The sequence below is a fragment of the Anguilla anguilla genome, chromosome 4 (assembly GCF_013347855.1).
Source record: "Anguilla anguilla isolate fAngAng1 chromosome 4, fAngAng1.pri, whole genome shotgun sequence".
In the NCBI taxonomy this organism is placed as follows: Eukaryota; Metazoa; Chordata; class Actinopteri; order Anguilliformes; family Anguillidae; genus Anguilla; species Anguilla anguilla.
The window spans coordinates 58,237,772-58,265,266 of NC_049204.1; the positions used below are offsets into that span (position 1 = coordinate 58,237,772).

The window sequence follows — 27,495 nt, forward strand, 5'->3', positions numbered from 1 at the left end:
GATGTAAGAAGACACTGAACTCTTGGAGGCTGGCACAAATAATAATTACTGTAGAATGATGTTAAGCACAATGGTGTCAGCAGACCAGTGCAAGTGACAAGCCAGGAACTTAACACATAAATGGTGAGCCCAAAGCACTACCGTGATGCGTAAACAGGCTAGACAAAATACAGCACTATATAAAAAGAACTGTCAGCAAATGTTTATTTCAGGTTAATGGCCAAAAGTGGCTACAAAATTCTGTAACACTACCCAAAATATTTTAATCATTATACATTTTTTATTTAATTTTAAATGGTTATTATGTTAAGACATGCTTCAAAATATTATTGGGTAGTTTCTATTCTTACACAAATGTTGGTTTCATTTGGATTTTTCCTAGAGTTATTACAACTGATAACCAGTAGGGGCATAATTACCCACAGTTTCTACCTTTCAAGGCACCAAACCTGGTCAGGTATAAATAAGATGTAAGTTTAAGATCAGAATGCTTGTAGTATAGGACAATATATTGCTATTTACTATTTTATACACAGAATAGACAAATCCAGTCCGCCGTGGATGTCTCCAAACCCCACACACATGCGCTGTGTGACAGACACATATTAGACTACATTTCATACAATTTTATTTGTATATTTACTTTAACATTGGTTTGGATGCTCTGATAATGACAAACACACATGTCAGTTCTGCGATTATCTTGCCCACATATCATTAAACTTTAATGCCACTGGCTGCTGTGCATCACACATGAATGAAAGGTAGTATTTGAGGTAGTATTTCTTAAAAAACAGATGTGTGGTATGTCAACAGAAATTCTTATGCTACTGAAATTCTTATGTGGCTGCCTTAAAAAATCACCGACCCCCTCCATTCTAAGATCAATGCTGCAATGCATAAAGGTCAAAAGCTGAAGACATAAAACCTGAGGCTATGGCCTCAAAATTTGGTAGATAGATGGCATCAAATACCTGTTGACACATAGTGTTGACTTCAATTATTTATTTACAGCGCTATTTATTTCCATAAAAGGGAAACTTTTTTGTATTGGTAGCTATCGGAATATCATTTCTATACAGAAGAAATAAAGGACTGTATTGCTGTAAATGGCAGCAGCGTAGTACAATGGTCAGCAAACTGGGCTTGCAACTCCAAGGTTGTAGGTTTGTGCCCCAACTGGAGCACTGTGATTATACCCTTGAGCAAGGTACCCAGCTGTGTAATTTGTTTGTATATAAAGAGAATGTATTCTGTGTACATTTTCTTGGATAAAACTGCCGGCTAAATGTATAAAATGTAAATGTAATGTGTGTAATGTAGTATTATAGCAAGGTGTTACAAAAGATTTATTGGAACTACACTGTATTTCCTAAAATATTAGAAAAATAAAGATGAAGTTCAACTAAAGACAGGATGTAGATTATTCCATTCAGAAACACAGGCAGTCCAAGAGTATGCCAGGGAACAAGACTGCACACAGGACCATAAATTACATACTGAGCAACACTACAAACATGGTCATATATTACAAACTAAGCAACACTACACAGTGGGACATACATTACAAACTAAGCAATGCTACATAGTGGGGCATATATCACAAACTACGCAACACTACACACTAAGCCCACCACATATATGATAAAACAACACTAAAGAGACATTCCACAGAGCATAACACATTTCTAAAATTGCGACACAGAGAATTTCATAATCCCCACAGTGTATTTTTGACTGGTTGCAGATTGGACTGCCCAGATATTATTTTCCAAAATTCTTCTAAAATACTTTAAGAAAATATTAGGAAACCATGCATGAAAGTTTAACAAGACAACTTGTAATTCATTTATCTGCATTTAGGATTTAGATGGTAGCCTGGTAACCATATTTCGTTCTATTTTTTTTTTCTTCTTCTTCATATGTTAACCAATGCACCATTGCCAGGACTACAGACATGTTCCAGTGACACATTTTTCTTCTGTTCTGGCATCTGATGTTTATCTCCTTGCCTTCTCTACTGCACTTTCTGCCAGTCCTTTGCCATCACATCACAGCTGATAGCTGTATCCAATTTTTTAGCTGTTACAGCTATTAAGTCCCATTCCAAGTATTGTGATCCCTGTGACTGTCAATCCACTGCGGCTGGTTACACTCAAATTATTCAGTTTAAGACTCCTTTAAACAACTCACACAAAGCACGAGATTGGAAATAAATGCATAAATAGGTTCCAGCAGATCCTTTGGAGCTAGGAAATGTTTACAATGTGTGGGGCTGTGTTTGCTGTTTTTAGTTCCATTTCATCATGACACTTCACATTATTCTTTAACTGTTGTTAATTGAGGCTTTCACCACATCCGACAGTTTTCCTCTCTTCTGTCCTGATTCAAGCTTTCAGGATTTCACAAAGGACTTAGAATAACAAAGCAAAGAGCTCTCTGTCTTTCCCTGACTTCATAATGCATTTGGCATCAATCAGAGGGCAGATGACTCATCAGCACTCCTCTACAATGCTATCTTTTGTGATTTAACACACCAAAAATGTACGAGAGATCCAGGTGAATCCCTTGTCTTGGCATATCTGACCTTCCTTCAAGTACACAGGTCAGCATACCTGGGAGCCATTTAACTATGGGTTCAACCTCCATACAAACGAGAACAGACAACTGCTTCTTTTTTTTCACGTGGCTGGAGGGAATTACCTTGTACATGCAATCTCAAAGCGTTAACCTGACAAATCGCAAGAATCTTCTCACTTTTGGCCAATAAAGTCTACTGTCAATTTTCACTGTAATACACAACACATAGTATGAAGTCTGTGAAGAAACGTGTACAATGATGAACTAAGGAATGCTGTTTTGAATCTCCAAATAAAGTATAAGGAAAATGAAAAGAGCTTCATAAAGACAACTGTATAATGGTATGATAATCAGTTAGTCTCAGTACTCTAAAATCACATTGATATCAAAATGAATGCATATGGTATGTCTGAACAAAATCTAATCTGCAATATTCTGAACGGGAATCTAAGTATTATGGAGCTTATCCTTTCATGCGATACAAAAACGTCTAAAGAGTCCCATTTCCATTGATCATAACAGTGCATGAGATCACAATTTTTATGTGTATATAGGACAGGATGTTTAAAGCAAATAAGGTTAAACTAACACAGCTAAGCATGGCAACATGTGATAAATATGATTTAGGTGTAGCGGCTAAATCGCAGGACTGCAGACCTAAAAGTCAAAGGTTCAGAATGCAGGTGGGATGCCGCTGTTATGGCCTGGAGCTAGGCTCTTCACCACAACCATTCTTTAACCAGCTGTGTAATACGATTTGCAGAAAGTATATAACGTAAGAAAGTAAGGCAAAATGTAATTACCTCAGATCATCAATGCCTATTGCAAAGTTCAAGGTCACTTTAAAAAGCCAGGTGTGAATCAATCAATTATGGTAGAATTTATTACAGGTATGTCATTAGGAATTCCAGCACAAAATACCTTTTTGGTGAACTAAATCTTTTTGTTCATCCCATTTGTATTTTACACCTAACATAAAACACAGTGAGGTAAGCACAGTCAGGTCATAAACTGCCTGTACAGGTGCTGCTCTCCTTTGAAGGAAAGGGAAGAAATAAAACAGGACCCCAACTGAAAAACTGTGCACTACTTAGAGGTATGTAGTAAATGAACCAGCACTGTGTGCCAAAAATATTACAGTGCTCATAAAGGTTCCTCATTTTACAAGGATAATTGAGTCTGACACATTGGTTGATGTCAGAGTACCTTCAATCCCCTGCAGGTTTGTGCGTGCGTGTATGTTAGCATACTTGTTCGTGTGCGTGTGTGTACGTGTGTGTGTGTCTGTATCTGTGTGTGAGTGTGTGTATGTATATGTGTCTGTCTGTGTGTGGAAGTGTGCATGCATATTAGCATGCTTGTGCGTGTGTGTATGTGCGTGTGTGTACATGTGTGTGTCTGTCTGTCTCTGTGTGTGTGGGTGTGTGCATGCATTCAAGTGCTGTTGTGCACATGTATGTGTGCGACTGTGCGTATGGATTGGGAAAGCTCTATAGCAGCATACTTCAGAACCTGACATTGTTAATACAGCACACCCGGTGTACAGATCATATCTTTTTAGAAGAGAGAAAAAAACATGAGGACAGAGGAAGATCCATGAGCTTAACTGAAGCCTTAGAGCAACTGAAGACACGACAGGCATATCACCCTAGATTAATATCTGCACATTTCAAATAAATCAATGTTAGAATTCATATCCGAAAAGTATGTGTGAAAGTGGCTTCAAGTAAGAAATGGTGATAAAACTCCATCTCATTGAAATGCCCTTAAAGCATGTAAAAGTCATACCAAATACATCAGTAGTGCATAGTCGTCATAGCCTTGCTGAGATTTCTAGAGTATTAAATCAGTCAACACACTGAAGGATTAGACTAATGTTATAATGAGAGACAATTTAATCCCAAATAGAGCTGTACAATGTTGATGCTTTTCAATTTTCCATTCAAGTAGAAATAATACATCAACAACTGCAAAACGTCCATTGAGAACTAGGCAAAAAACCAAGTCTACTCTTCCTTTGAGAATGCTTTCGTCACTTAACCCCTTTCCTTAAACCAAACTTTCCTAAATATAAAAGCACATTTACTGGTTTCCTCATGGGTGATACACACACAAAAGGGAGTTCAGGTCAGGAGCCGATGTGAACGTTTCCCAGGGCACGCTATTTTTTAGACACAAAACCAGCTCTCAGCTGCAATTAGTATCATTTCATTCATGAAAGCAAGACATTTCTACAACCCAGGAGAAACAGGTCACAGCCAACCACGCTGTGGCTTCTGGGTGAAACTGCAGTTTACATTGCACCACATTATATTCAGGAGGGACATTTAAAAGTGAAAACATGATTACTTGCATCAACCAAAATTCAGCAAACAGGACATAGTACAGTACAGTACAAAAAAGCATGCATATATCCATTTCATAAGAGTGCCATTAATTAAGTCTTACAAGGCGCATTTGTGGTAGCTGAATAAAGGAAAAGCATTCCTCTTCTCTAATGCTTTGGGTGAGGAATGCACATAACGAGTGCAGCTTAATAAATGACAACTTGTCATTTATTAAGCATGTTTGCTTTAAGCGGTGTGAGTCCCTTTGGCGATCACGTTTTTTCAGGGACGCCCACGGCTTGCAGCCAAAGGCACACAGTGCCCAGGTGTTTTCTCCATTTTACTTTGGCGACGACTTCATCAAATGGCAGACAAGAGCTTTTTCCCCTCGTCCGTCAGCATCTTACAGCTTATGAAAGGCCTTCGTCATCACCCTGGGGCACCGTCCACCCTAAACATTCTCTTATTCCCAACATGGCAATGCTGGAAACGGGATCGGTCTGTTTCATCATAACCTCGAAACAGAACTGATAGCCCTCCTTTAGCCACGCATTTATTAGAGTCAATGGTTACAGAATGTAGAAAGCTTGCTATCTTTAGACTTTAATGAAAAACGTTTCATTTTTATGTTACACGAAACGCTGTTGACTTTCTGATTAATATTCTTAGAAATAGTGCTAAGACATGGCCTTAAGTCTAATCTTCACAGAGTTTTAAGGTTTTTGTAATTGCATACTGATGCTTAATAAGGAGCTTGATAATGTATAATTACTTGTACTACATCCAGTTTCATACCCCTATCAGCTAACCAACCAGGCCATAACTCTGAGGTTCAAATTTCTGACTGCACTGCTGAGATTTGCAAGGACAAAACTGAATTATGTTTGTACAGCAGAGGTGGACGACAAGGAATTTTTTCTGGTTTTTGTGTCAACAAAATTATTTAGTTAACCCAATCATTTATGTCATCTGAGAAGTAATTTTCAAGTTAAGACTGTTCTTGTGACCCTATATGAAGCGTGCTAATGTGGCCTCATCTGGGAGAGAACCAGTGATGGTGCATACAGTTAATTAGCTAATTAATCCAGGGTTACACATGATGTTGAAATTCACATGAACATGCTGGGATGCCCCAGGCATAGGAGCTGATCTGGCATGTGTCAGACTCACCTTGGGCCCAGGTAGACCAGGTAGGCCAGGGTTTCCGGGGGGACCAGATAGGCCCTACAAACAATACAAGAAAGGACAGCATGCATTAGAATAGCGACACAATATTTCTATTAAGACAAAAAAAAACAATTTTACCTTACATTGTTTGGATATAGACAAAGACACTGCATATTAAGAACATCAATACAGGTGTTTTATATATTTTGTCTCAGTGGGAGACACAAAAATTATAGAAACAGGGAGAGAGTGTGTGCATTTGTGTGTTTGGCCATTTTTCCCATCTGAAAGTAAAGGAGAAGTGAGATGAATTAAATGCTTCTTTATATTGTGTTGTGTCATGTTTGAGCCAAAAGCTTGTTCTCCTTGCAGGAATGCAGGGGTTTGGAAGCAAGACATCCCACATCTGCCTCCATGCTGCTTTATACACCTTTTTTTCACAGTCACCCCTGAAATCCACAAGACGCAATGCCCAATCATTTCAAAATATCCACCAATAAACAGCGGTTGGCATCGACTGCAAAGGTAGCAATGAATTACACCATTTCCTTGGCCGGCTCCACCACATTCTCTTTCTGACTCACTGGACACACTAGCTGTTACACATGTCCCTGAAGAGTGTGTGTAGTGGGGAGGACCATATGGGATCTTCACAGAAACAGGTAGTGGGGCTGTCCTTACTCTACCTCTTTCTCTCCCTCAGGAGAGCCTTTCACACACATTTTTTTTAATTTCTTTTTTGCAAACAGACGTTTGTAATGTGGTTTTCTTTAAAAACACTCTACTGTGGGATAGGGCATTCTGGGAAAGTGTGGCAGAGAGGAGTCTGAAATTTGGCCCCACCTGCCCCACCCATGTCCTTCACCATCCATTCATCCCATTCATTTTCCATGAAGCTACAGACCTGCATCAATGTGCAGTGAATTACGATATTCAGAACATATGACTTCTCCACAGCTTATCTGGAGACTGCTTCCTACTTGAGGCTTCCTGCCAGATACTTTGCAACTACAAAGAGGAAGGAAAACTGCATTCAAGTTGCATCATGTCTCCAAAGGTTATTTAAAAAATGAAAAAGATAAATTCTCACAGATGTTTGGCGGTGCCAGAACCCTCTGGAAAGCCCTGCAATGTTTTTGTTTGGTATAGCCCTCAAAGGAGGGCACAATAAAATAATAGGTCATATTATTTAACTGGGTAGAACTTGGTGTGCTATCATCATACAGCTGTTCTCTCTGAAGTCCAATACAGCACACAAAGCAGTGGCCTCGAAGACAAATACAAATGCAAAGTTACATGGTGTTACCAGGACACAGAGTCTTTCCAGGGCATCTTGTAGACAGATACGATATAGGCCTGAGAGACATTCAGGTTCCATCTAGGAAGGATTTTTCCTTTTCAACTTGAAATAAACACAACGAAATTGCACAAAACACTACTGATGAATGTAAATCCATTTCTTCAATTGTCATTATCCCTGTGTGGCCCAAATGCTTCATTATAACTATATTATAATCATGACCTTTGTCAAAAATGTTCCCTCACAGGTTAATTTTGTTCATTTTTATCTGTAGAAACATCAGGAAACATGGACACTTCATTTAAAGGAGATGTGAAAAGCATCTTGATTTGCCAGTGTGTGGTCACAACCTCAACACATCCTTGGCCAGCTGCCAAGCATTGCTAAAACGTCTAAATAGATTTGGGCACGCCTCTTTTCATCTGCACCGGTGCTTGCCCAGCTGTGCTTGTCAACTTGCTTCCTCAAAATAGGGCTCTTGGTCTCTTCTTACACAAAAATAGCAGGCTGATGCTGATGTCAAATCCTGACTCATATATCGATTTAGTCACCCCATATACCACTCCAATAACAGCAGCTGATATGACTATGAAATCCACTACAGGTAAGCCTATAAAAATGAACAGATATCCAATATAATATAATAATTCTTATTACTTTCCTTCACATTGTATTTTACAGTAGTTGAACTAAAAACTAGCCTGTGTCCAACATCAATAGTAGCACAAAACAGCCACAGGTTGAAATTGGAGAATAGAAAACAATCGATGGATGTAATGTGGGCTAGGGTGTGGATGATCAGTAAAATGGGAGGGAGGAAACAAGACTGAACAACACTCAGCACGTAGGTGCACATAAAACAAGTCATTAAAACACCATACTTACTCGAGGTCCTCTTCTTCCAAAAGGCCCAGGCATGCCAGGGGGACCTGCTGGACCCTTCAAGCGACAGAGAGAAAGAGAGAAAAGAGGCTCAGGCACTGACAGGGAAACAAACTGAACTTGTACTGAAACTGACTGTTACAGGTATTCTCTTCCATGGCACGTGTGGTCTGACACTTTTCCGAGCATGGAAAAAAAATAACACCCCCAAAGGACGACCTCTTGTGTTTCCAAAACAGCAACCAACATCTATGGCCTAAAGAACCACCATGCGTTTTTCTTGTTTCCAGAATAACTCAATATAGAAGTAACAGCAATATATCGTTTTTCAGTCTGCAGTGAATCTGACACCACCCATCTTGTATATTTTAAGGAATAAATGCATTTTCCAAATGGAAAGGCATGCATCAATCTAAGTTTCTCCCCAAAGGCCATACACAGAATAATCCTCAGTTGCATATTCCAAGAGATTCAGTGAGAGGATGTGGGGGGGGATATGTAATCATAACTTCTGGAGGTCCCAAAATCCCTGCACAACTATTTCACCATCGGACGTGTTCACACCGCAACTGTATTAATTGATTTTCCAACAGGAAACAATGGTTTCAGAGAAGCACCCGCAGCAGAATGGGGAAAGGTACGTTTTCATTACTGAAAGACACTGCAATCCATTGAAACAGTCCGTTAACCCTGAAAGCATTCATTTTGATAGTGGATTTTGGCTGTAAAGAACACTAAATGTTCAATGGCTGATGTCATTGAGTAAACGGTGGCCAAGACTCCTGGCATGATGCTGAGTTGAAACAGTTCCAGGCTTTGTACAATGATGAAAGCTTTTGTGCATTTTTATAATAAAATACCCTGGATCTGAAACCCTGCTCCATAAATTAAGCAACTTAGTTCAGCACATACAGCCTGCACACTGTACTGATAGGGTGCTGAGCAGTGCACTTTTTTAGCTGTAATATTATAACACTCCATAAACCATATCGTTCCCTTGAAAGAACACAGGTATTTTTGCATATGATGCATGATTTGATTGACTTTTTGGAACTATAACCTTTATTCAGCCATCTTATGTTGAGTTCTTTACTGCTGGAGATTAAAACTCCATGCTACAAATTAAACAAAAATAGCCCTTTATCTGAGGAGCAATCCAAAGTTATCAACAAGAAACTACTGAAAACATGACGACTTCTATTCATAGGTTGAAATCATCACATGATTAATTTGATAATTTGTGTAGGCCATGACCAGTTTAGCAGTTTTATCATTGCAATGTCCTTGTACAGTAAGACAGTGAGTTCAGTGACTCAGTCCATAGTTGGGTGATGTCAAAGATTTTTGAAAATATTGTAGTAATCACAGCTTTGCGCTGAGCACAAACTGTTAACGAGATACAGCTGACTGGGCCAATGGCCCTAAAATGGACTTCCATCCCTGCCAGAGGTGCACTTGTAACTGTAACTGAGGCTGTGAACGCCATCGATAAACTTAACGCAGCGTTAAACTGTGTTTATTATGATTAGCAACACCGCCTTAAATTAGGTTTTGATTCTGAATGCGCAGGAATGAAATAGCTTGCACTGAAATGGGCCTAAAAAAATAACGGCTAACGGCAGCTGATGTCGTTCAGTGCCTTTGCTTACTTTTCTTCACTTTGTATCTCTGATCTTGTTTGCATTGAGCGCCCCTTCAGGAGCCCAGACTCACCATGCCAGAATCGGCCGCAGAGAGGGACCCAGAAGAGATAAAACAACAGAAATAAATCTTGAGAAAAAGGCCAGTCTGATTTTAATCCTACTTCATATGCCAGTAATTTATATTTCATATTACAAATTATGTTACGGACTTTCGTTCGGGTGGTAATGTAGCCTGTGCGCTGCATATGTTGATTCATTTCAACTAGTCAGTGAAATTCAGCCTTGCAGGCTTACCCCCATTTTGACAAGTGCCTCATTTTTATGACCTTTATAGAAATAATATTTATTATGGTTCTGGGTTAAATACCTGACATTCATCTTACAATAGTGTGCCATTGATGTTTTCTTATAATTAGATTGCACCCATTACTCATGTCAGGCGCACTTCAATTCAGCAGCACAGATGTATTCAGCTTATAGTACACTGTAATATAATAGCGGCTGCAAAAATCATTATTAAGATATCACAAAATCAATCTGAACATATAAAATTGTGGTACATCCCACTCGCAATATATTTTATGGCAAACATTTCCAAAGTAATTCAAAAAACGCATTTGGCTTCCTACATATAAGGGGAACGAAATTTGACAAGTGCATTGAGACTTGAAGTGTAGATGAATGCAAAAAGCATTGATAAAACAAGAGCCCATAAATGACAAAGCACAGCTGAAGTTGCAGCTTCTTGCTTCAGCGTTTTCGGCAAAAGTGCTTTCTTTCAAACACATAGCTATATATTGAACAAAAACTGCTTGCTGTTACTAGTGCCATTACACTGCTTGACTGTTACTGTGGTTAGCAGTTTACCACTTGGTTTCAGCTATAGAATCCCTTTACTTGCCTAACAGGCTTGTGAATGCCAGCTATCGAGGTAGTGAAGCCAAAACCCAGAAAGAGGGCAAACTTCCGAAAATATAAAGAAACATGCATTAGCTAGGTGGCTGGCTATATAAAACCAATCCAAATCCAAATATCACCCTTCCTTATTGTTCACGTTCATTCGAACGCTGTCAGTTAAGGTGCAATCATTGAAGGAATGGGCATGGCAGGTGACCAGACGATTCTTCATCTGTATTGCAGATTGTCCATGATTGCAGTATGGGTCCATGAGACACGGCTTAGACCAATAGGAGCAATGGACCAGAACTATACACTTTATAAAATTAGATTTGACTATTATTTTATAGACATACCGTATGTAACAGTACAGTGTGGATTTATTTTGTCAAATTGTCATTTCTATTGTGTTTTTTGTGATTGGAGTATTTTGTATTTTTTTCAAATATTCCATGTCATATTGCAGTTATCTGAGGCCCCCATGTGGTCTGTGACCAATGGTTGAGAAGTACTGTACGGCTCTTGCTAGCTAATCCCACTTATACTGTATGTTTTAGCTAGCTTTTTATCACTGACTGAATACTCAAATTACACTAAGTGCCATTCTGATTTTACGTATGGTATCATTCCTACAAGGTTAACTTGGCATAAAAAACACAGTCTCTTGAGAGCCTTGAGTGTCTTGAGGTGAGCAAAGTGTATTCAGTGGAAGAAAAAACTGGTTCATTATTATGTGGTACCGCAATGTATGACAGAATGCTTGAGCCAGAATGAAGAAGTGTGGCACAGGACCCTATGCAGCACTGAATTAATCGTCATTCAGCACATTACAATACAGAATTACACTACCTGAATTATGAATCCACTGTGTGAAATACTTGGAAATAACCGTGTGGAATATGCCATATAACCTCAGTGAAATACCACTATGTAATATTTTAAACAGTACTCTGTCATACATGTAGTTCTTGTTTGGCACAGTTAACTTAAGCATTTGTTCTGATTTGTTGTAAACTGTGGATTTCACAAGAAGGATACATGAGAACCAGAGAACATGCCAAAAGAGCTGAATCTGATTGATTGTTTGATGATGATTTTTATTACTTCAATTAAACAAATCTTCCCACAAATTCTAAGCTTGAGACATACGCCAATCTCAAAATTGCATTGGCTTGCTAGTTAATGAATGAAAGAAAATAGCCAGATGAACTGGAAAGTAATCCACTGTTTTCTTCAGTAACTAACTCCCAGAGGCCCAAACAGGCAGCCAAATCCAAGACAGGTCAGACTACATGCACATTTTACTAACAAATACAAAAGTTAATTGTGCTTTGATGGTTCACGTAATTAAAGATCATTGTTAGGCAGTCTTTTTCAGTGATAGCTCATATTTTTCAGTTTGCCTATTTAGGAACAGCCTTCTATTACAACCATTATCTATCATCATCTAACCCACTTATTCCTGGTCAGGGTTGCAGGGGGGCCTGGAGCCTATCCCAGCATGCATTGGATGAGAGACGGGAACGCACCCTGGATTGGACGCCAATCCATCACAGTGCGCACCCACAACATTCACTCATTTTTGAGTCATTTACTCTAGAGTTTCCAATCAGCCTAACCTACATGTCTTTGTACTGTGGGAGTACCTGAAGGAAACCCACATGGACACTGGGAGAACATGCAAACTCTCCACAGAAAGGTAATAAGAAAGGGCCAGGCCGGTATTCAAACCTGAGACCTTCGTGCTGTGAGGCTACAGTACTATCCACCGCACCACCTGCACTGTGCACTGCCGACAATTCAACCTTCCCCTGTCATTCCCTCAACTCTGCATCCCTTGTTGACTAAAGTCTACCTTGAATCCTAATGAAAACAAGGTAGTCTCAGAAAGTATCACAATAAAGCTAAAAATAACTAAGTACATATATTTTAATTACTTTGATTAAGCACTTGAGTATTTAATTGCAGTAATTAATTGACCATAGTCAATACTGGCTGCTGATGGAAGAAAAGTATACTACCCTGCATACTGCAGCCAGATAAAAACTGGTATTAGGGCAATAGGTTTACCTAGTTTGTTTATATTTGTAAAGAACAACGGAGGACTGGATTTAAAAAATTTATTTGTGCTGTTGTCAGTCTTTTTATATGTATTTTAAGCAATTTAACCAAACAAAATGAATAAAAGTCACCAGTACATCTCAGGGGAAGAGAATGGCTGAAAACATTTGAAAAATATTTCAACAGAAAATAAAAGAGAAGTCCTCTGTTACATCATTGTGGCCCTTGTGCACAGTTTAGTACCAACTGGCCAAATGAGTATACAAACTATTCGGAAGAAACACAATTTTGGATGGAAGTTTGGAAAACAAAAATAGATAAGCACTAAATCTATCTGTGGTGAAAATGTACAATTACTTTTTTGTGGTTGTGATTTTTGTCTTTCCAAATAAAATAAAATGCCATAATTCACCGTCAATTAAAACCCTGTTGCAAACAAAAACAACAGTATTGTTTGTTTTGCACACTGTCCATCTGTGACCTCAAAGCAAAATAAGGCCATACCCTCCCCCTCCTTGACTTTTTCTGAGGTACTGACCAATGGTAGTGCGCGCTACACTATTTTGTGCGTTGTGAAACTGGCCTAACATCTGGAGGGGAACTCCTGCACAGCCTGAGTTACTCATTCCTTGCTCAGATGGGACAAAGTGAGCTTCAATAACAATGGTTTATTCATTCATATAACTCTTCACAGGGCAGAATAAGAAAAGTAAAAACTGTCACCAACAACCCTTGTAAAGGGTAAAGATTACGACTGAAGAATTGTCATCATAATGAAGAAACACCTGTCTGACAGATCATAAACACTCTCCAGGAGGCAGGGCGTGGATGCACCAGTGATTTCAGAAACAGAACTAAAGAGGTTTTACTACAAGATGCAAACCACTAGTTAGCTGCAAAACCAGGATGGCCAGTTTCAGTGAGTGAAGAAGTACCAAAAAGAGCCTGATGAGTTTGGGAAAAAGTTCTTGCAGACAGATCAGGCCAAGATTCACTTGTATCAGAGTGATGGCAAGCGTAAAGTGTGGAGGCCAAAAGGAACTGCCCAAGATCCATGTTATGACTTGGGCATGTATTTCTCCCACAGACACTGATTCACTTGTCTGATTCATTGATGATGTGACTGCTAATAGCAGGGGAATGAACAGGGTGTACAGAGGCATCTTACCTGCTCAAGTTCAAGCAAATGCCTCCAACCTCATTGGATAATGATCCCAAATATACAGTACTGCTATCTCAACAAAAAAATACCCTTTAATAAAAGCATTTTTTTTTTTTGCATTAACCACATGAAAATAGTTTGAATGCAAATATAAAAAAATTGTGGAGCCAAAAAGAAAAAAAGTCTTTGACCCAAACATTATGGAGCTCATGGTATATATATATATATATATATATATATATATATATATATATATATATATATATATGGAACTGAAAGCATCCAGAATTATGATCCATTCACCATTCTTGATGTGCCAAGTGCTTGACATTTCAAATGGTCAAGATTCAAAGAGCCTTGCTCAGATTAGATATATGCTGAGAATAGATTCACAGTGCTGGCTTCGTAGACTACATCTGCAATAAGTAACATCTTCATTGTATTCCAAGAACTTTTTTTCACATAACTGATTGGTGAATGTCATAATGTGGTATTCGCTTATTGAGATGACACAGACATTAATTGCATTGGAGCACATAAACACACGGAATTCAGGCATTTTCCTCTGATTTGTGTTTTTAATATATGGCACGCATTGCTTAATGTATGGCATTCATTTCATAGAATTTACCGTGAGATTTTCCTAGATAAGCTGGCATACTTCACATTCTCAAAAATCACAACTCCGTGACTTATTCCCATCATGAAAATGTTGAGGAAAAGATCTGAATCTCTGATGACACAATAGTCGTCTTGTATGTGCTGTATGTATGGTATGCGCAGTCAAAGCCAAAGCAACGCGGTGATTATAGACTTTCTGTCAGTAACGTCTCACTACTTGTTGATGTTGCATTGTTTGATAGTTTTCTCATGTGTAACCAGGCCATGCAAACCTGAGCTCCAGCACAGCTGTAAATTACCCTACCCTCACTCACATCACAGCACAAGCCACTGGCAGTATTTCAGAAGAATGACATGTGTTATTTTAACCACCTGTTGGTACATGAAAAAAATAAAAAAATACTTGGACAAGCTATCTCCCTGCTTCTAAATCAATATGCAATGCTGCCAAAAAGCGTCCTCCCCTCAGCCACATGTAAGACCAGTCAAAGCAGTCATATGGCTATAAATTAGCACTCATTTCTTGAATTCTAATTTGCAGTGTTTTTGTACATTTTGCACGGACTTGCAGTGGCAAAGTGATTGAATATATAAGTATATGTCCAAGGAACTGCATACTGATGTGACAAAGAGTACTCACCGGTGGACCTGGTTCTCCTTTCGGCCCTGGGAGCCCATCGTAATAGAAGGAATAGTCTCCTTCTTCATAGCCATAGTCGTAATTTCCCATGTCAACATCATAGGCTTTTTCATAACTGTGCTCCTCAGAGTTGTCCACTTGGTATTGGTTCTCACGATACAGAGTAGTGTTGACTTTCAACTGCACCTCCATCAGTTCATCCGTGGGCTGTAGAGGCCTGCTGCTATTTTTTAGACCCTCCTTAATTTGGCTCTGTCTCTCTGGAGAGATCGGGGAAGAGGTGTTATCTGTGGCACTGGGATTCCCAAGGAGATGCTCATTCTCTGTGTTATTCTCAGACGGGTCCCCCTCAGGACCACGGGGACCTGCCGAGGCAGTTGTACTCCTGAGTTTGATGCCCAACGTTGTCTGCACAGTGACAGGCTTGGTGGAAGAGTCGCCTGCCAGTGCCCTGAGCCGCTGCAGCAGCGTTGACGTCTCGGGGCTGGCTCTCAGATCAGGCATCAAAGACGACGTGGGTTTTAAACGCGGGTGATGCGTTACATAGGTCTCAAAGCTAGGGGTAGAGGCAGATCCTGGCTGGGTAGTGATTGTCTGTGTCCAGGAGTCCGATGGAACCGTCGGCCTGATCTGGGATTCTGGAAGGGGGCGGTTTGAGGCTAAAGAGCCACGTGGTGATGTGATCGGGGGTGGTGAAGACGATCGATAGGTATCGGCCAGACGGCACTGCTTTTTAACATAGTCGCAATAATGAGCGGCTGCCTGCGCTGAGGGGTAGATGTCCAGCTGGCATATCACACCTTCAAACTGGACAGCTTTCAAGTTCATCCTTCCTAAGGTGAACAGACCATCAGAATCCAGCTTCTGAGGCCTGGACAGAGTCTCTTCGCTGTAATGCACGTCCCCGCAGTCCGCGTGGAAGGACACGGACCGTGGACGGACACCAATGGCAAAGGAATGCCACTGCCCATCGTGCACATTGTACTTAAAGTATACAGACGTCTTCTCAGCAGTGTAAACCACCACCTTCTGTGGCAAAAGCTGAATACCAAACTGCAGTTTGCTTTTGCCGTCCTTAACGCTGAAAAGAAAAGCATTGTTCGCTCGCCAGGAGCTTAGGCTAACAACAACGGTGAACTCCTCTCCAATCTCAGCAAGGAGGAGCCTGGAGGTGGAGCCTTCGATGTACGCAGACTTCTGGAGAATAACCCCAGCATCTGAAACAAGGGCACCCTGAGGAGGTGGTGAAGGGGAGGATAATGGAAGGACAGCCTCCCCTGAGGAGCCTCGCTCTTTGTTGCCTGTAAGGCCCAGCTGCTGCAGAACATCTACACCTGTGGGAAGAGACAGGAGAGAGACAGAAACAAGGCAGTCAATCTCTCCCCAGTTCAAACGCTGAAGACCTTTACCGAACGTCAGAAACCGCAGTCTCGGAAGGGACTGTGTGGGGGAGGTTCCCTCAAAGCTCTCTGCTCTGCTGACATCACAGTTTACCCTCAATAACACTCACATTCCCACTGACGCAGATGGACTACAGATGAACGGGGGACCTAGGATGAAAGTTTACTGAAAAACAGCCTGACTGAATTAGATATGAAGGAGAGCTTCATGATACCTTTGAAAGGGCTGAATCACATGGTTTAATTGCTCCCATATATTTCCTTATAGGGCATGCTAGTCAAAGATTTGTTTAAAGCACTTTAAAATGCCCTCATGTTTATGAGTACATGCCATATTTTAATTTTATCTTTGAACTCACCTTAACACTAATCAAACTTGATCTGACTGCTGCTCAGAGTATTACTCCTGTACTCAAGCTGGTCAATGTTATTGCAAATGAAACTAAATTTATAGGCAGTAAAGTGGTGTCATTCTACCAAGTATTAAATAATATTGCCTTAATATTTTCATGATAAACTACTACAAAAATCATTCAACAGAGTAAGTTAAAGTGTGTAAATACTGTGCTTGCACTGTACGTAAATGCACAACTTCTGCACAAGCACTGCTCTGGTGAATGAGAGGCATCAATTGTAAAGCGCTTTGGATAAAAGCACTATATAAATGCAGTCCATTAACCATTAACCATTTCTCCCATTCCCTCCCTTCTATTCTCCCTTCCTCTTTCCCATTAAAGCCAGTTAATCAAGAAGTTAAAAGATTGCAAAAACAAATATTCAGCATTCACTGCAACCAAGGGACTTGGTGCCAGGGGGACTTCTGCTATTTTAATTTGTGTGCACCAAGTGAGAGTGAGGTTTTGTACAGTAGAGCACCACCTGTGCGGAATACAACTGGAATAAGATTGCAAAGTATTGTTGCTGTGCCCACAGAGAGAACATGCCTGTGTCCATCCATGGCACTTTGCCGTATCTTCAGGGGATCTACAGGCAGAGATATCCTTGACATTCTACGCCTGAGGCAACAGAAACCTGGATTCCAATGAACCTGTCTCATACGTGAAGACAGGCTTCTTTCACCCTTACTCTGCATTCCAACAAACTGAGAATAAATTGATTCAGTTTGTAGTGTAGGACTACAGTGGATATTTTTTTTTTTTAATTAAAAAAAAAAAACCTTTTGTGACAGAGGTTTAGCTCTGCCAGGACAGAAATCATCTGGCTGAAATCTACTTCAACCCAAACGCAGGAATTGCACGTTGTTTTTGGGTGATTAAAGACATTTTCCAGGAAAGTGCATCCCTTTCTCATTGAACTATCTAAAAATACTTTTTCCAACAAATAGCAATTTGATTAGTTTATAATTACGCCATGCACACGGCACTTCAAAGAAACACTGACTAATGACAACTGGAAGCGGTCAGTCACTCAGTAATCTGTGTGGCCAGAGAAGGCGGTTCTGCTGAGGTTCCATGTGTTCTTGGTCAGTGGTAGAATTAAGCACCGTGACCATCGGTTTAAAAATTGCTGGACTTGTCTCAGCAATGACAAAAAAAAGCCCCTCCAGTCTCAGACACTCCCCTTCACATAACTTAATGTGAAATGCTCCTGTGAAAGTTTAAATACCATACAAGAGGCAAGCTAGGAGAAGCTGATATATACTGTACTTGCGTGTTTTCTTTGAGGAACAGGATGAAGGCATCGCTGCTGTGATTGAACTTGTATGAGTAGCCTGTGTTGATTTACGCTGGTAGGGCAGGGGGCCTGAGCTATGCAGCTTGTGACAAAGCAAAGAAAAGGAAACTCCATCTGCCCTGCCTGGTCAGTGCCTTCCACCATGTGCTTGTCTGTAAACCAATGGCAAACATCCTTCTTAATCTCTTACATCTGAGCACATACAGAGTCTTGCCAAGATATACTGAGAATTGTGTTTTGTTATCGTTTTTTTTTTTAGTGTGACTGGTCAAACATTCAAAATGATCTTGCAGTATAAGGAAGAAAAGGCTTTGTACCAGCTAGTGGTCTCCTTTAAAAAAAAAAAGAACTAAAAAAATGAAAAATTCAAGTTGTTCTTTGGCGGTCTCTACCTGCATTCTGGGATCCAGAGAACAAGAGCGGACATGCAGGAGAGTTTAAAAAAAGAAAGGTTAGAGAAGCTCCTATTTGCAGCTGTCCCTCTGTGAGGCAGAATAGCTAGTGTTGTCACTCCTCACTCAGTACTGTGGCTCTTTTCCATGCTGTATTACGCGGCACATAATTACAGATGCAAAATGGCTACGGGGAGATCATGCTAATACAAGACAGCGAAGAGCACTGATCCAGGGAAACAAGATAGTTCAAGCCGATTGATATTTTGCTCATCAGATAAGACTAGCAATAATGTTTAGCTGTAGTCACTTGAGAAAAATGTGTCAGTTTAAATGTATGCAATAAGACATCATTACGAAAAGACAGCTAATCTTTATTATGGCCTGTGCCAAAAGGGACAGTAAAAAGCAAATTTCTGTTTATGACAGTTTAATTCTTGGTGAGCTGAATATAAAAATCATATGTGTTTTTATAGCACAAAACCTCAGTGTCTTTGTGCCTGTAAATGTACACATATGTGTCTGCAAATGTATACCAACACATTGGTTACTTTCTTTCAACTGGTCAAATTGGCAATAGCATTGCGAAAATCATATAATAACATGTATAACATTGCATGTATATATAAAAGTAATACAAAAAGGATGGGACAATATCCATTACGCATACCTCTGACATTTGCAGGCATGGTGAATTCTAATCACAGCGCACTGCAGCCAAAGCAATGTACGAAAGTACACTGTTAAACACAGGCCACAGTCATATTACATCATGCTCTTCATTTAAAGAACCAGAAGGTCCGAGACTTGTGCCCCCGCATCCCACACAGAGGACTATAACAATCAGCACTTTTCATCACAAGCAATAGCCCTGCTGTGGAAAAATGTTCCATAACCTCATGAGCTGCGTCCGTGCTGAGAAAGGTCATCCTTGTCACTACTGATCTTTTCTGGAAGAGATGCAGATCTGGGTGTGTGGTCACTGAACTTAGGACAGAGTGACCTGAGGACAACAGGCTCGGAGTTGTTGGAGGACAGAGGATGCTGCCTTACCTTGTGCTTGAGAGTGCGCTTGTGCAAACAGTAATGCTGTGCATGTTGAGAAGAGTAGGAGGAGGGTTCTCCTGGAAGGGACAGAAAACAGAAGTTAGTGACAGCAAAGGTGGGCACAGGTGTTCTTTTATCTGAGAGAGCAAATATATCTCTCAGAGAAAAATTAAAATAGAGCTGACGGTCAAAGAATAATGTGTCAAATTTTCAAGATGTCAAAAGAAATATATTTCATGAAACTGCTGAACTCCGGCACTGTTCAGATTGTAACAGTCAAAATGTTATTCTCATTTAGAGTGCTGGAAAAGCAAGGTCTTAACTAAAAACATTCATGCCTTCTGGGTAGCAGTGTGTGCATCACAAAAATATGCCTACGGACTACGATGCAGATACAAATAATAGATTTTCTGTAGACTACAGGCGGCTACACATTTCCACTTTGTATCTCGGCCTGACACCATTGATGGATGGTCACACAAATGTAAGGCAAGTGATTTGAGGTGGGCCATGTCTACTTGTATCGCTCGTCCTGTTACATGAAAGGATTCCAAATATCATGTGACTGGGGCCCATAATTTTTTTTTTCTTTTTTTTTTAAACGTCATCTCAAACAACATCTCCAAATTCTTATTTACTGTTAAAGGTCAGAGATTAAGAATGACAAATGTTGTGAAGACTCTTACACTAACTTTTAAAACTTGAACAAGTAGTGCCAGCAATGACATTAGTGGTTTGAAAGCAAGAACTAAATCATGATTGATTTAGTTGATAACCTGCTACATTTCTCATCGCTTTTATTGCATAACAGGCAGACCCCATTCACTAGGTAACTAGTAATTATCTCCCTTCCTAACCTTGAAAAACCCAACCTCTATGTTAGCCTGTCCGCAGGCATGCATTCTTGCATGAAGCACTGTGCAAATCATGGAGCAGGACAGTAAAGCACAAAATAATGCTTTAAGAGTGAGCTATGTCTGCATGTGTTTACTATGAAAAAGTATGTTGCACTGATTCATATATGGAAAGTCAAATGCAGAAATCAAACATTCCTCCATTTGAAAGAGGTAAATGCACCCTCATTTATCCACATAAAAAGACATTTTTATGTAATGAAAATACTTTTTAAAACAGAAAAGGAAACGAAGAAAATGATATTTCTTGTCTGGGGCAGGGGACTAGAAGCTTCTGCAGATAAACACAAATAATGCACACACAAATTAATGACAGCAGTCCATAACAAAGTACTTTTGTTGTTGAGTATTATGTGTGAGACAAGTGTTATCACAAAGTGGCTTCCAGCATGGCCTCCATTGATTATTTTGAAAATATTATAAGCTTACTAGCTTAGTTCATGTAGCCAATCATTCAGTGAAGAACTTCAAAGCTCAAGGGTACCCCAGGGGTTAATTCCAGTCCATTTAAGTATCGCTAGCAAATTCATATATGTTAATCACAGCTAATCACAAGCCGGCCCATACTCTGTGTCTTCTCTGATTCTGACAAGTATATAGATGTAATGCTAAGTTTCTTAAAAACATTTCATTCAGAACTCCCAGTTCTAAACATTGCTTTCTAGACAGATGGAAACACTGCCAAACAAGCTAGGTAAGAGGGGCAAAATCATTCCAACCATGAATCATTTGATTAGGAAAATGATCAGCACCTCAACTAAAACACAGTTAAATGACAAAATACAAAATTAAACTGAGTTATTGTATAATTAGCCGACTTCATTCAAAATGGTTGCTTATCAGCAAGGCCTTTTGCCATTCATATTAAATTATACAATCTGAGATTTAGATAACTACACACAGCTGCAAGGAACTTGCATGTCTAATGAAAGCTGAACTTCAAACAGATAACCAGACTCTCATTTTAATCAGGCAATGATGTAAGTGAGCTGCACTGAACAATCCCAAACTCTGCACAAAAATGAAAAGAACAATGCAACATCAAGGACAGAGGTGTCTCCAAGCGGAATAGATGTTACTGTGTGTGGCCTCAGTTACAGAGGCGAGACTTTTCTCCAAGCAGAAAATCCACCCAAGTTTGTTTTCCAGATAAACACTGGCCAGTGGGCTCACAGCAAGGGAATCAACAAATGAATCATTTCACCTGTCCGAGATGCTGGTGTGACATTTCTCACAATACACCAGCTGAGAAAATGGGCAACAACACATTGTATCAGCAGAAAAAAGGACATTCTTTTATGAAACTGCAAACAGTAATAAGACACGATGATGTTAAACACAAAGAAAAGGTACAGAAGTTAAGTTGCCCATGGATGAAATGCGGTAATTTAATCTAATAGTGACCTATTTTAATAGCTATTGATTTTAAGCAAAGTTACGTCACATTCACTGGGGTGGTCGTAAGAGCATTCCAACATCCCTGAGCAAACACTGCACTCTTCACAGGAGTTACTCTCTGTACTGTGCAATTTTATGCTTCCTTTTAACATTACCTGTAAAGTGTGCCACAAGATGCAAGATGCATTTTTTCTTTTAATGCAAAAAAATTGTGCTCTCAAACTTGAAGTTTTGTAAAGTAAAAGATAATCGCTTGGCATGATCCATAGAAATCTCTCATGGATAGTTTACAGGGCAAGAAGTTGAAGGGACAGCAAAGAGACCCAAACAACACTGTGTTGTCTGAAGGAAATGCCACAGTGTGGTAGTGACTATGATGTCAGAATTGTAAACAATTACCACTTTTAAACAGTGTGTGTGTGTGTGTGTGTGTGTGTGAGGCTCAGAAAAAAACTGCATTCAGTTTTGTTTGAAAATAAGTTGCCACAGCAGATCAATTGACATTTAGGCATCTAGAAGACAAAGCACTATTTCATTTCATCAATGGGACTATGGAATGATCCACATCTAATAAAGTCTAGTTTATAATTATCTTTAATTAAGAGACGGGAGCAATTATCCCCACTCTATTGCTTAGAGAGGGCATGTGATGTTTTAAGACACTAGTTATGTTTTCCATGGGGCTAATTAACAGGGTCCTTACAAAATCAATTAGACGCTACTTAATGTGAGTTGCTTTTTCTACAAAAAAACAAGTATAATATTTATCGTACATTTTTAATGAAAACCTCCCATTACAAATCTTAATCATTATGGTAACCACCCAGAATGTAAGTTTGTTAAACCACGGCTATCTTTCAAGAACTGTTTACATGCATACAAAAACTGTCAGACATTGACACATTGTAGCTCTGCAACACTGAAATGTTGTCACAATTTATTCAAGAAGCATCTGCAAGCAGGGCAATCAAATTTCTTCTTCAATGCAACAACAATACATTAGACAGTTTTCAAGGACAGTGTCATCTCCGCCCTAACCACCACAGGGGATTTTTAACTATACAATATTAACTTTAAAGTTAATTGAACTGGGAAGAGGTCACCATTGCCTGACTCCTGGGCCCTTGTCTTTTACACACCAATAACCTGTTGTTACTAGTTTGTTATTTGCAATGGTGTATCCAGTCTTTGACATTTATTATTTCTGAGGCACAGATGTCTACTGTGTAACTCAGAAGCAGACTTTGCCTCAGTTGACCTACAGGTGAAAAAAGGATGTGACTGGACAGGGAGTTATCTGCATGTTTGCTCTACTGTTCCGCCTGCGACAAGAGAGCAGCTCCTGTATACTGGAGACAGTCTAATACGGATCCATATCCAATGAGCCGGTTTATGACCTCCTTCAAGATCCATAATATTGACTGTGGAAATGTTACGTTTCACAGATATGTTACTTTGATGTTTCCTTTCCATTGGTTATAAGTTCCATTTATTTAGGTTAACAGTGCTGCAACATTGAGTTCTGCTCTTGGTATTCACTAACATAATCTCTTGCAGCTTGGCTCATAGTGATCCAGTGATTGCTAACAGGCCAGTGAAAGTCGATGCGTAGCAAGCCATTAGCTCGTCCTCATTGCGGCTGCTGATATTTCCCAGCTGCATCAGGAAAATGAGCTCATTAGAAAGGCATTAAATTAAGATAAAATTGCACGGATAGACATAATCACCACTATCTCATTGTCTAATGGATGCTTCATTCCACATTGTGACTCTTCAGATCCATACTATTCAAACCACAGTACAATAAAATTGCTAAGTCCACTAGCCTCCTCTTCAAAAACACTCAAATTATTTAGAGTCAAGAGGTCGCTGTACACTAAAGTAAAGATTTGCTAGGTCCACAAGACCCTGAGCAGACAAAGGACTGTGAGTAAACTTCAGCAGGGTTTTATTGGCTTACCCTTTCCTGCCCATAGGAAGACATGCAGATGTTGGGCTTGCCACACACAAAAACACACACACACCCACACACACACACTACCAGCCCTCAATATTGTACCTACTGATGTTAAGCATCCTACATTCCGGAGGACAAAAAAAACAATACACTCATTATGTGAATATTCTCTCAACAATGGCCAACTTCATTGACACATTTTTCTTGTGTATAGTCCTTATTTTAATTGTTCACAGATCCTTTACTACCTACCTACAGAGAATAGTGAAAGCCACATTGATATTCTGAATTTGTTTTAACACTGAAAACGAAGAAAGGCTTGTGTTATAAAAAAAAATCCAGGACTATGCTTGGTCAATGAAGACGGGTGGTAGTGTTCCAAGGCTTCAGCTCACTGCTGGCCCAGAGAGTTAAGCGAACAGTGTGTTATTGTTCCAATCTCCAGCAGCCTATTTCTGCACACCTCAGTCAAGAAGTGACACAAGCCACCTTTTTAGGGCTCAATCATTTGAATTCCCCTTTATGAACATGTTCCAATGGTCCCAATCTACTTCAGGAAATAATCTAATGCCTTCAATAGCTCTTGACAAATATTATGCCCAAATCATGTACAAAAATCAAAGGCTTTGCCATGTGTGGAGATTGAGTAAAATGCTTCATAACAGCTTTGATTCACATTTTGCCTCTAATTAGACTCAAACAAGAATTAGCCACTTTTTTTAAACACAGTGGTTTTGCCTGATTGCATAAAACAATACTTCCCACAGAGGTATAAAAAAGTTACGGTGTTATGTTCCGGGGAAAAAATGTAAGTTGGATATAATTTTCATCTCTGCTATGGCTTTCAAATGGTGTCTCAAATGTAATCCAGCTTGTCTGTCCCCCACAAATGTCACAGCACTGCAGAAACCGAATGCCGAGATGTAAATACCCAATGCACACTTACATGAGGAATGTTTAGCCATAACTGCTATACGCCTTCAGTCAGCGGTCATTCAAAATGTTCTGTGTGCAACCCAACGCAATTACCCTGCGCGTGGGTTGTACTGTTGCAGTTCTACCCCTGCCAGAACTTGCATTTGCTGTAATATTACAGAAGACAGTAAAGATAGTACATGTTCCGATCCTGGTATTGCTAGGCTACATTGGCTATTGTAGCAGGACAGGCAGGGTTTTAAAACTCCACTGATGTCTTCCCATCCCAACCGAAGTCCTATCATCTGGTCTCAATTAGGTCTTAAACCAAAAAGAATTCACCTCAGGCTGAGTGACTGGGCTAGACTTTGCTTGCGTAGAAAGCAGTTCACGCTACACTGTAGGCTATTTATGCGCAACAAGGAACTGCGCGTTGTAGTAACTATTGTTATAAATAATAAATAAAAAATACTTGTCAATTTTATAATGTAATGCAAAACAAAATGACCGTGTTATTTCCACTGTCATGTGTCTAGAGCTCCAGTAGCACTGGTTCATTCAAATACACACACAATACAACACACGCACGCACGCACACACACGTTTTCGGTTGGAACAACTTTTAAAGGCCAGTGACTATTACCACTTAACGTCCAAACGCAGTTCCACTGAACTCAATGAAAATCCCATTCAAAAAGCAGCCTCGACTTCACATAACAAGTTAATACAAATACAAACTGAAACTTTCCAAGTAATTAATAAGTGAAATGCATGACTTCAACCCTGGCATCTGGGTCTGACAGTAACTTGTTTCAGCATATAAAACCCGTTGGATGGCAAACAATCAAATTTTTAGCTCATGTCTGTTTTATCCTCAGGGCGACCGACTGGGACCCACACAAGATCAACCATGCGCTCAGAGACTCGGCAGGTCAAAGCCATGAACGTTCTATGTAGGCTCAATAGCCAGTCATGCTCTGGAAGCTGTTCTGCCTAGTCGGTTAATTATCACCTTCAAAGGTGCCAAATATGCAAAATTATTATCCATTCTTAACAATGTATCAAAAGAGCAAGACAACCGAAAGGGTTGCTCTTGTCACAGTGTTTTCAGTGTTCAGATTGAAATGCAAGCTAAATGTAGGCTACCTTTCAGTAATATACAGTAAGTCCCAACATGCTAACAACAGAAATAAAGAAAAAACATTAACACAAATGGGTGCAAGATTTGTTGTGTTTCCGTTGTTTTCCTAACCAAATTAATTGAATAAACGTACTACTTAAACTTACGTTTTTGCCGTAGGAGAAATGTTTCCACTCCTTGTCCGTTGGGCTCCTAAATGCATTTGTATGCATTTGTCCAAGCAGCAGAGTTCTAAGTGAAAACAGAATTCCACGCTAGAGGATACCGGTTCATGAGCTATCCCTTAGTAACAGCCAAGGAGAGTTTAACTGACTGAAGACTGCCACCTCAGAATTTCCTCATTGTAGGGAAATCCAGAGATAGAGATTCCCTCTCACCGAAACTTCCCCAGACTCCGTCGCGGTTTGATAGTAGAAGTGCGACTTTTTGCTTAATACAAGTGCCAGCTGTTAACCGACCTATGCACGGAAAACTATTCACTCTGCAGTTGCCCAGTTCTATTTACAGAACCATATCACGAATCCAGATTCCCGTATTAAATGGAGTACAGTGACTGCCGCAAGATTTCATGCACACAGGCTACTTCAGATCCGTGCTGTACCTCCAGGCGGTGGTTTCCGCAGATGCCTTAACTTGCAATGTTGCAAGGGGAGCCGTATTCAACCCCGGTACCAGTTGGTGTTAAATTTCACCAATTACTGACGTGACATCACAGATCAGATCGCATTTTTGGCTTGCACCCATCAATTCTTAAATTTATTTAAGAAGTAATTTAGAAGAACATTTCTTTTTTAAAAGAAAAAAGAATCCTGCATTTAAATGAGTAACATTTCACATGGTGTCCCTTGTGCGGACCGAGAAGATTAACACATCACGCGCCATATATCAAGCCAATACAGCAGCCCGTGTTGCGGGATTGTCATTAGTGAATGTATTGTTTTGATGTCAAAATGAGATCAAGTTTCAACAAACAATATTGGCTACCGTGTTTTCTTGATCATTTTTTACTGTGTTTGTTATGAGCAACTGATAATAATAATACATAAACATGTATGAACCTTCAGATAATTAAATCTTGAGTCACGCATACACATACATTCTAGCTCAAAGAAACACACAGACGTAGATTCAGTCCTTTATTCCTTTTCCACGAATTACAAATTATTTAAAGTTATTTGTTAGCTAACATTAATTTTAAAATATGACATTAGCAAGTAGGCAACAGTAGCCTTGTTACAAAGCAAACACTAGAAATGCCACAGTTTGACTGTTGTCACTTAAATAAAATCAAGAAATCTGCCATCATGAAATCCACATGGCTCCCTCTTCATGAAGTTTCCTGTACGTATGCATTGA

At 39.7% G+C, this 27,495-nt stretch overlaps 1 protein-coding gene across 2 annotated transcripts in view; it reads right to left on the reverse strand.

The window, feature by feature from the left end:
- The window catches only part of LOC118226508 (collagen alpha-1(XXIV) chain), an 86,772-nt gene extending 59,970 nt beyond the window's left edge, over positions 1-26,802 (reverse strand). For both annotated transcript variants that reach the window (XM_035416212.1, XM_035416211.1), the window contains exons 1-5: positions 26,286-26,802; positions 19,821-19,891; positions 15,281-16,614; positions 8,260-8,313; positions 6,078-6,131 (exon numbers count right to left, since the gene is read on the reverse strand). In XM_035416212.1, the coding sequence (XP_035272103.1) occupies positions 6,078-6,131; positions 8,260-8,313; positions 15,281-16,614; positions 19,821-19,891; positions 26,286-26,341 (1,569 nt within the window). In that variant the 5' untranslated portion in view covers positions 26,342-26,802. The remainder of the gene's footprint in view (positions 1-6,077; positions 6,132-8,259; positions 8,314-15,280; positions 16,615-19,820; positions 19,892-26,285) is intronic.
- Between the last annotated feature and the right edge of the window lie 693 nt (positions 26,803-27,495).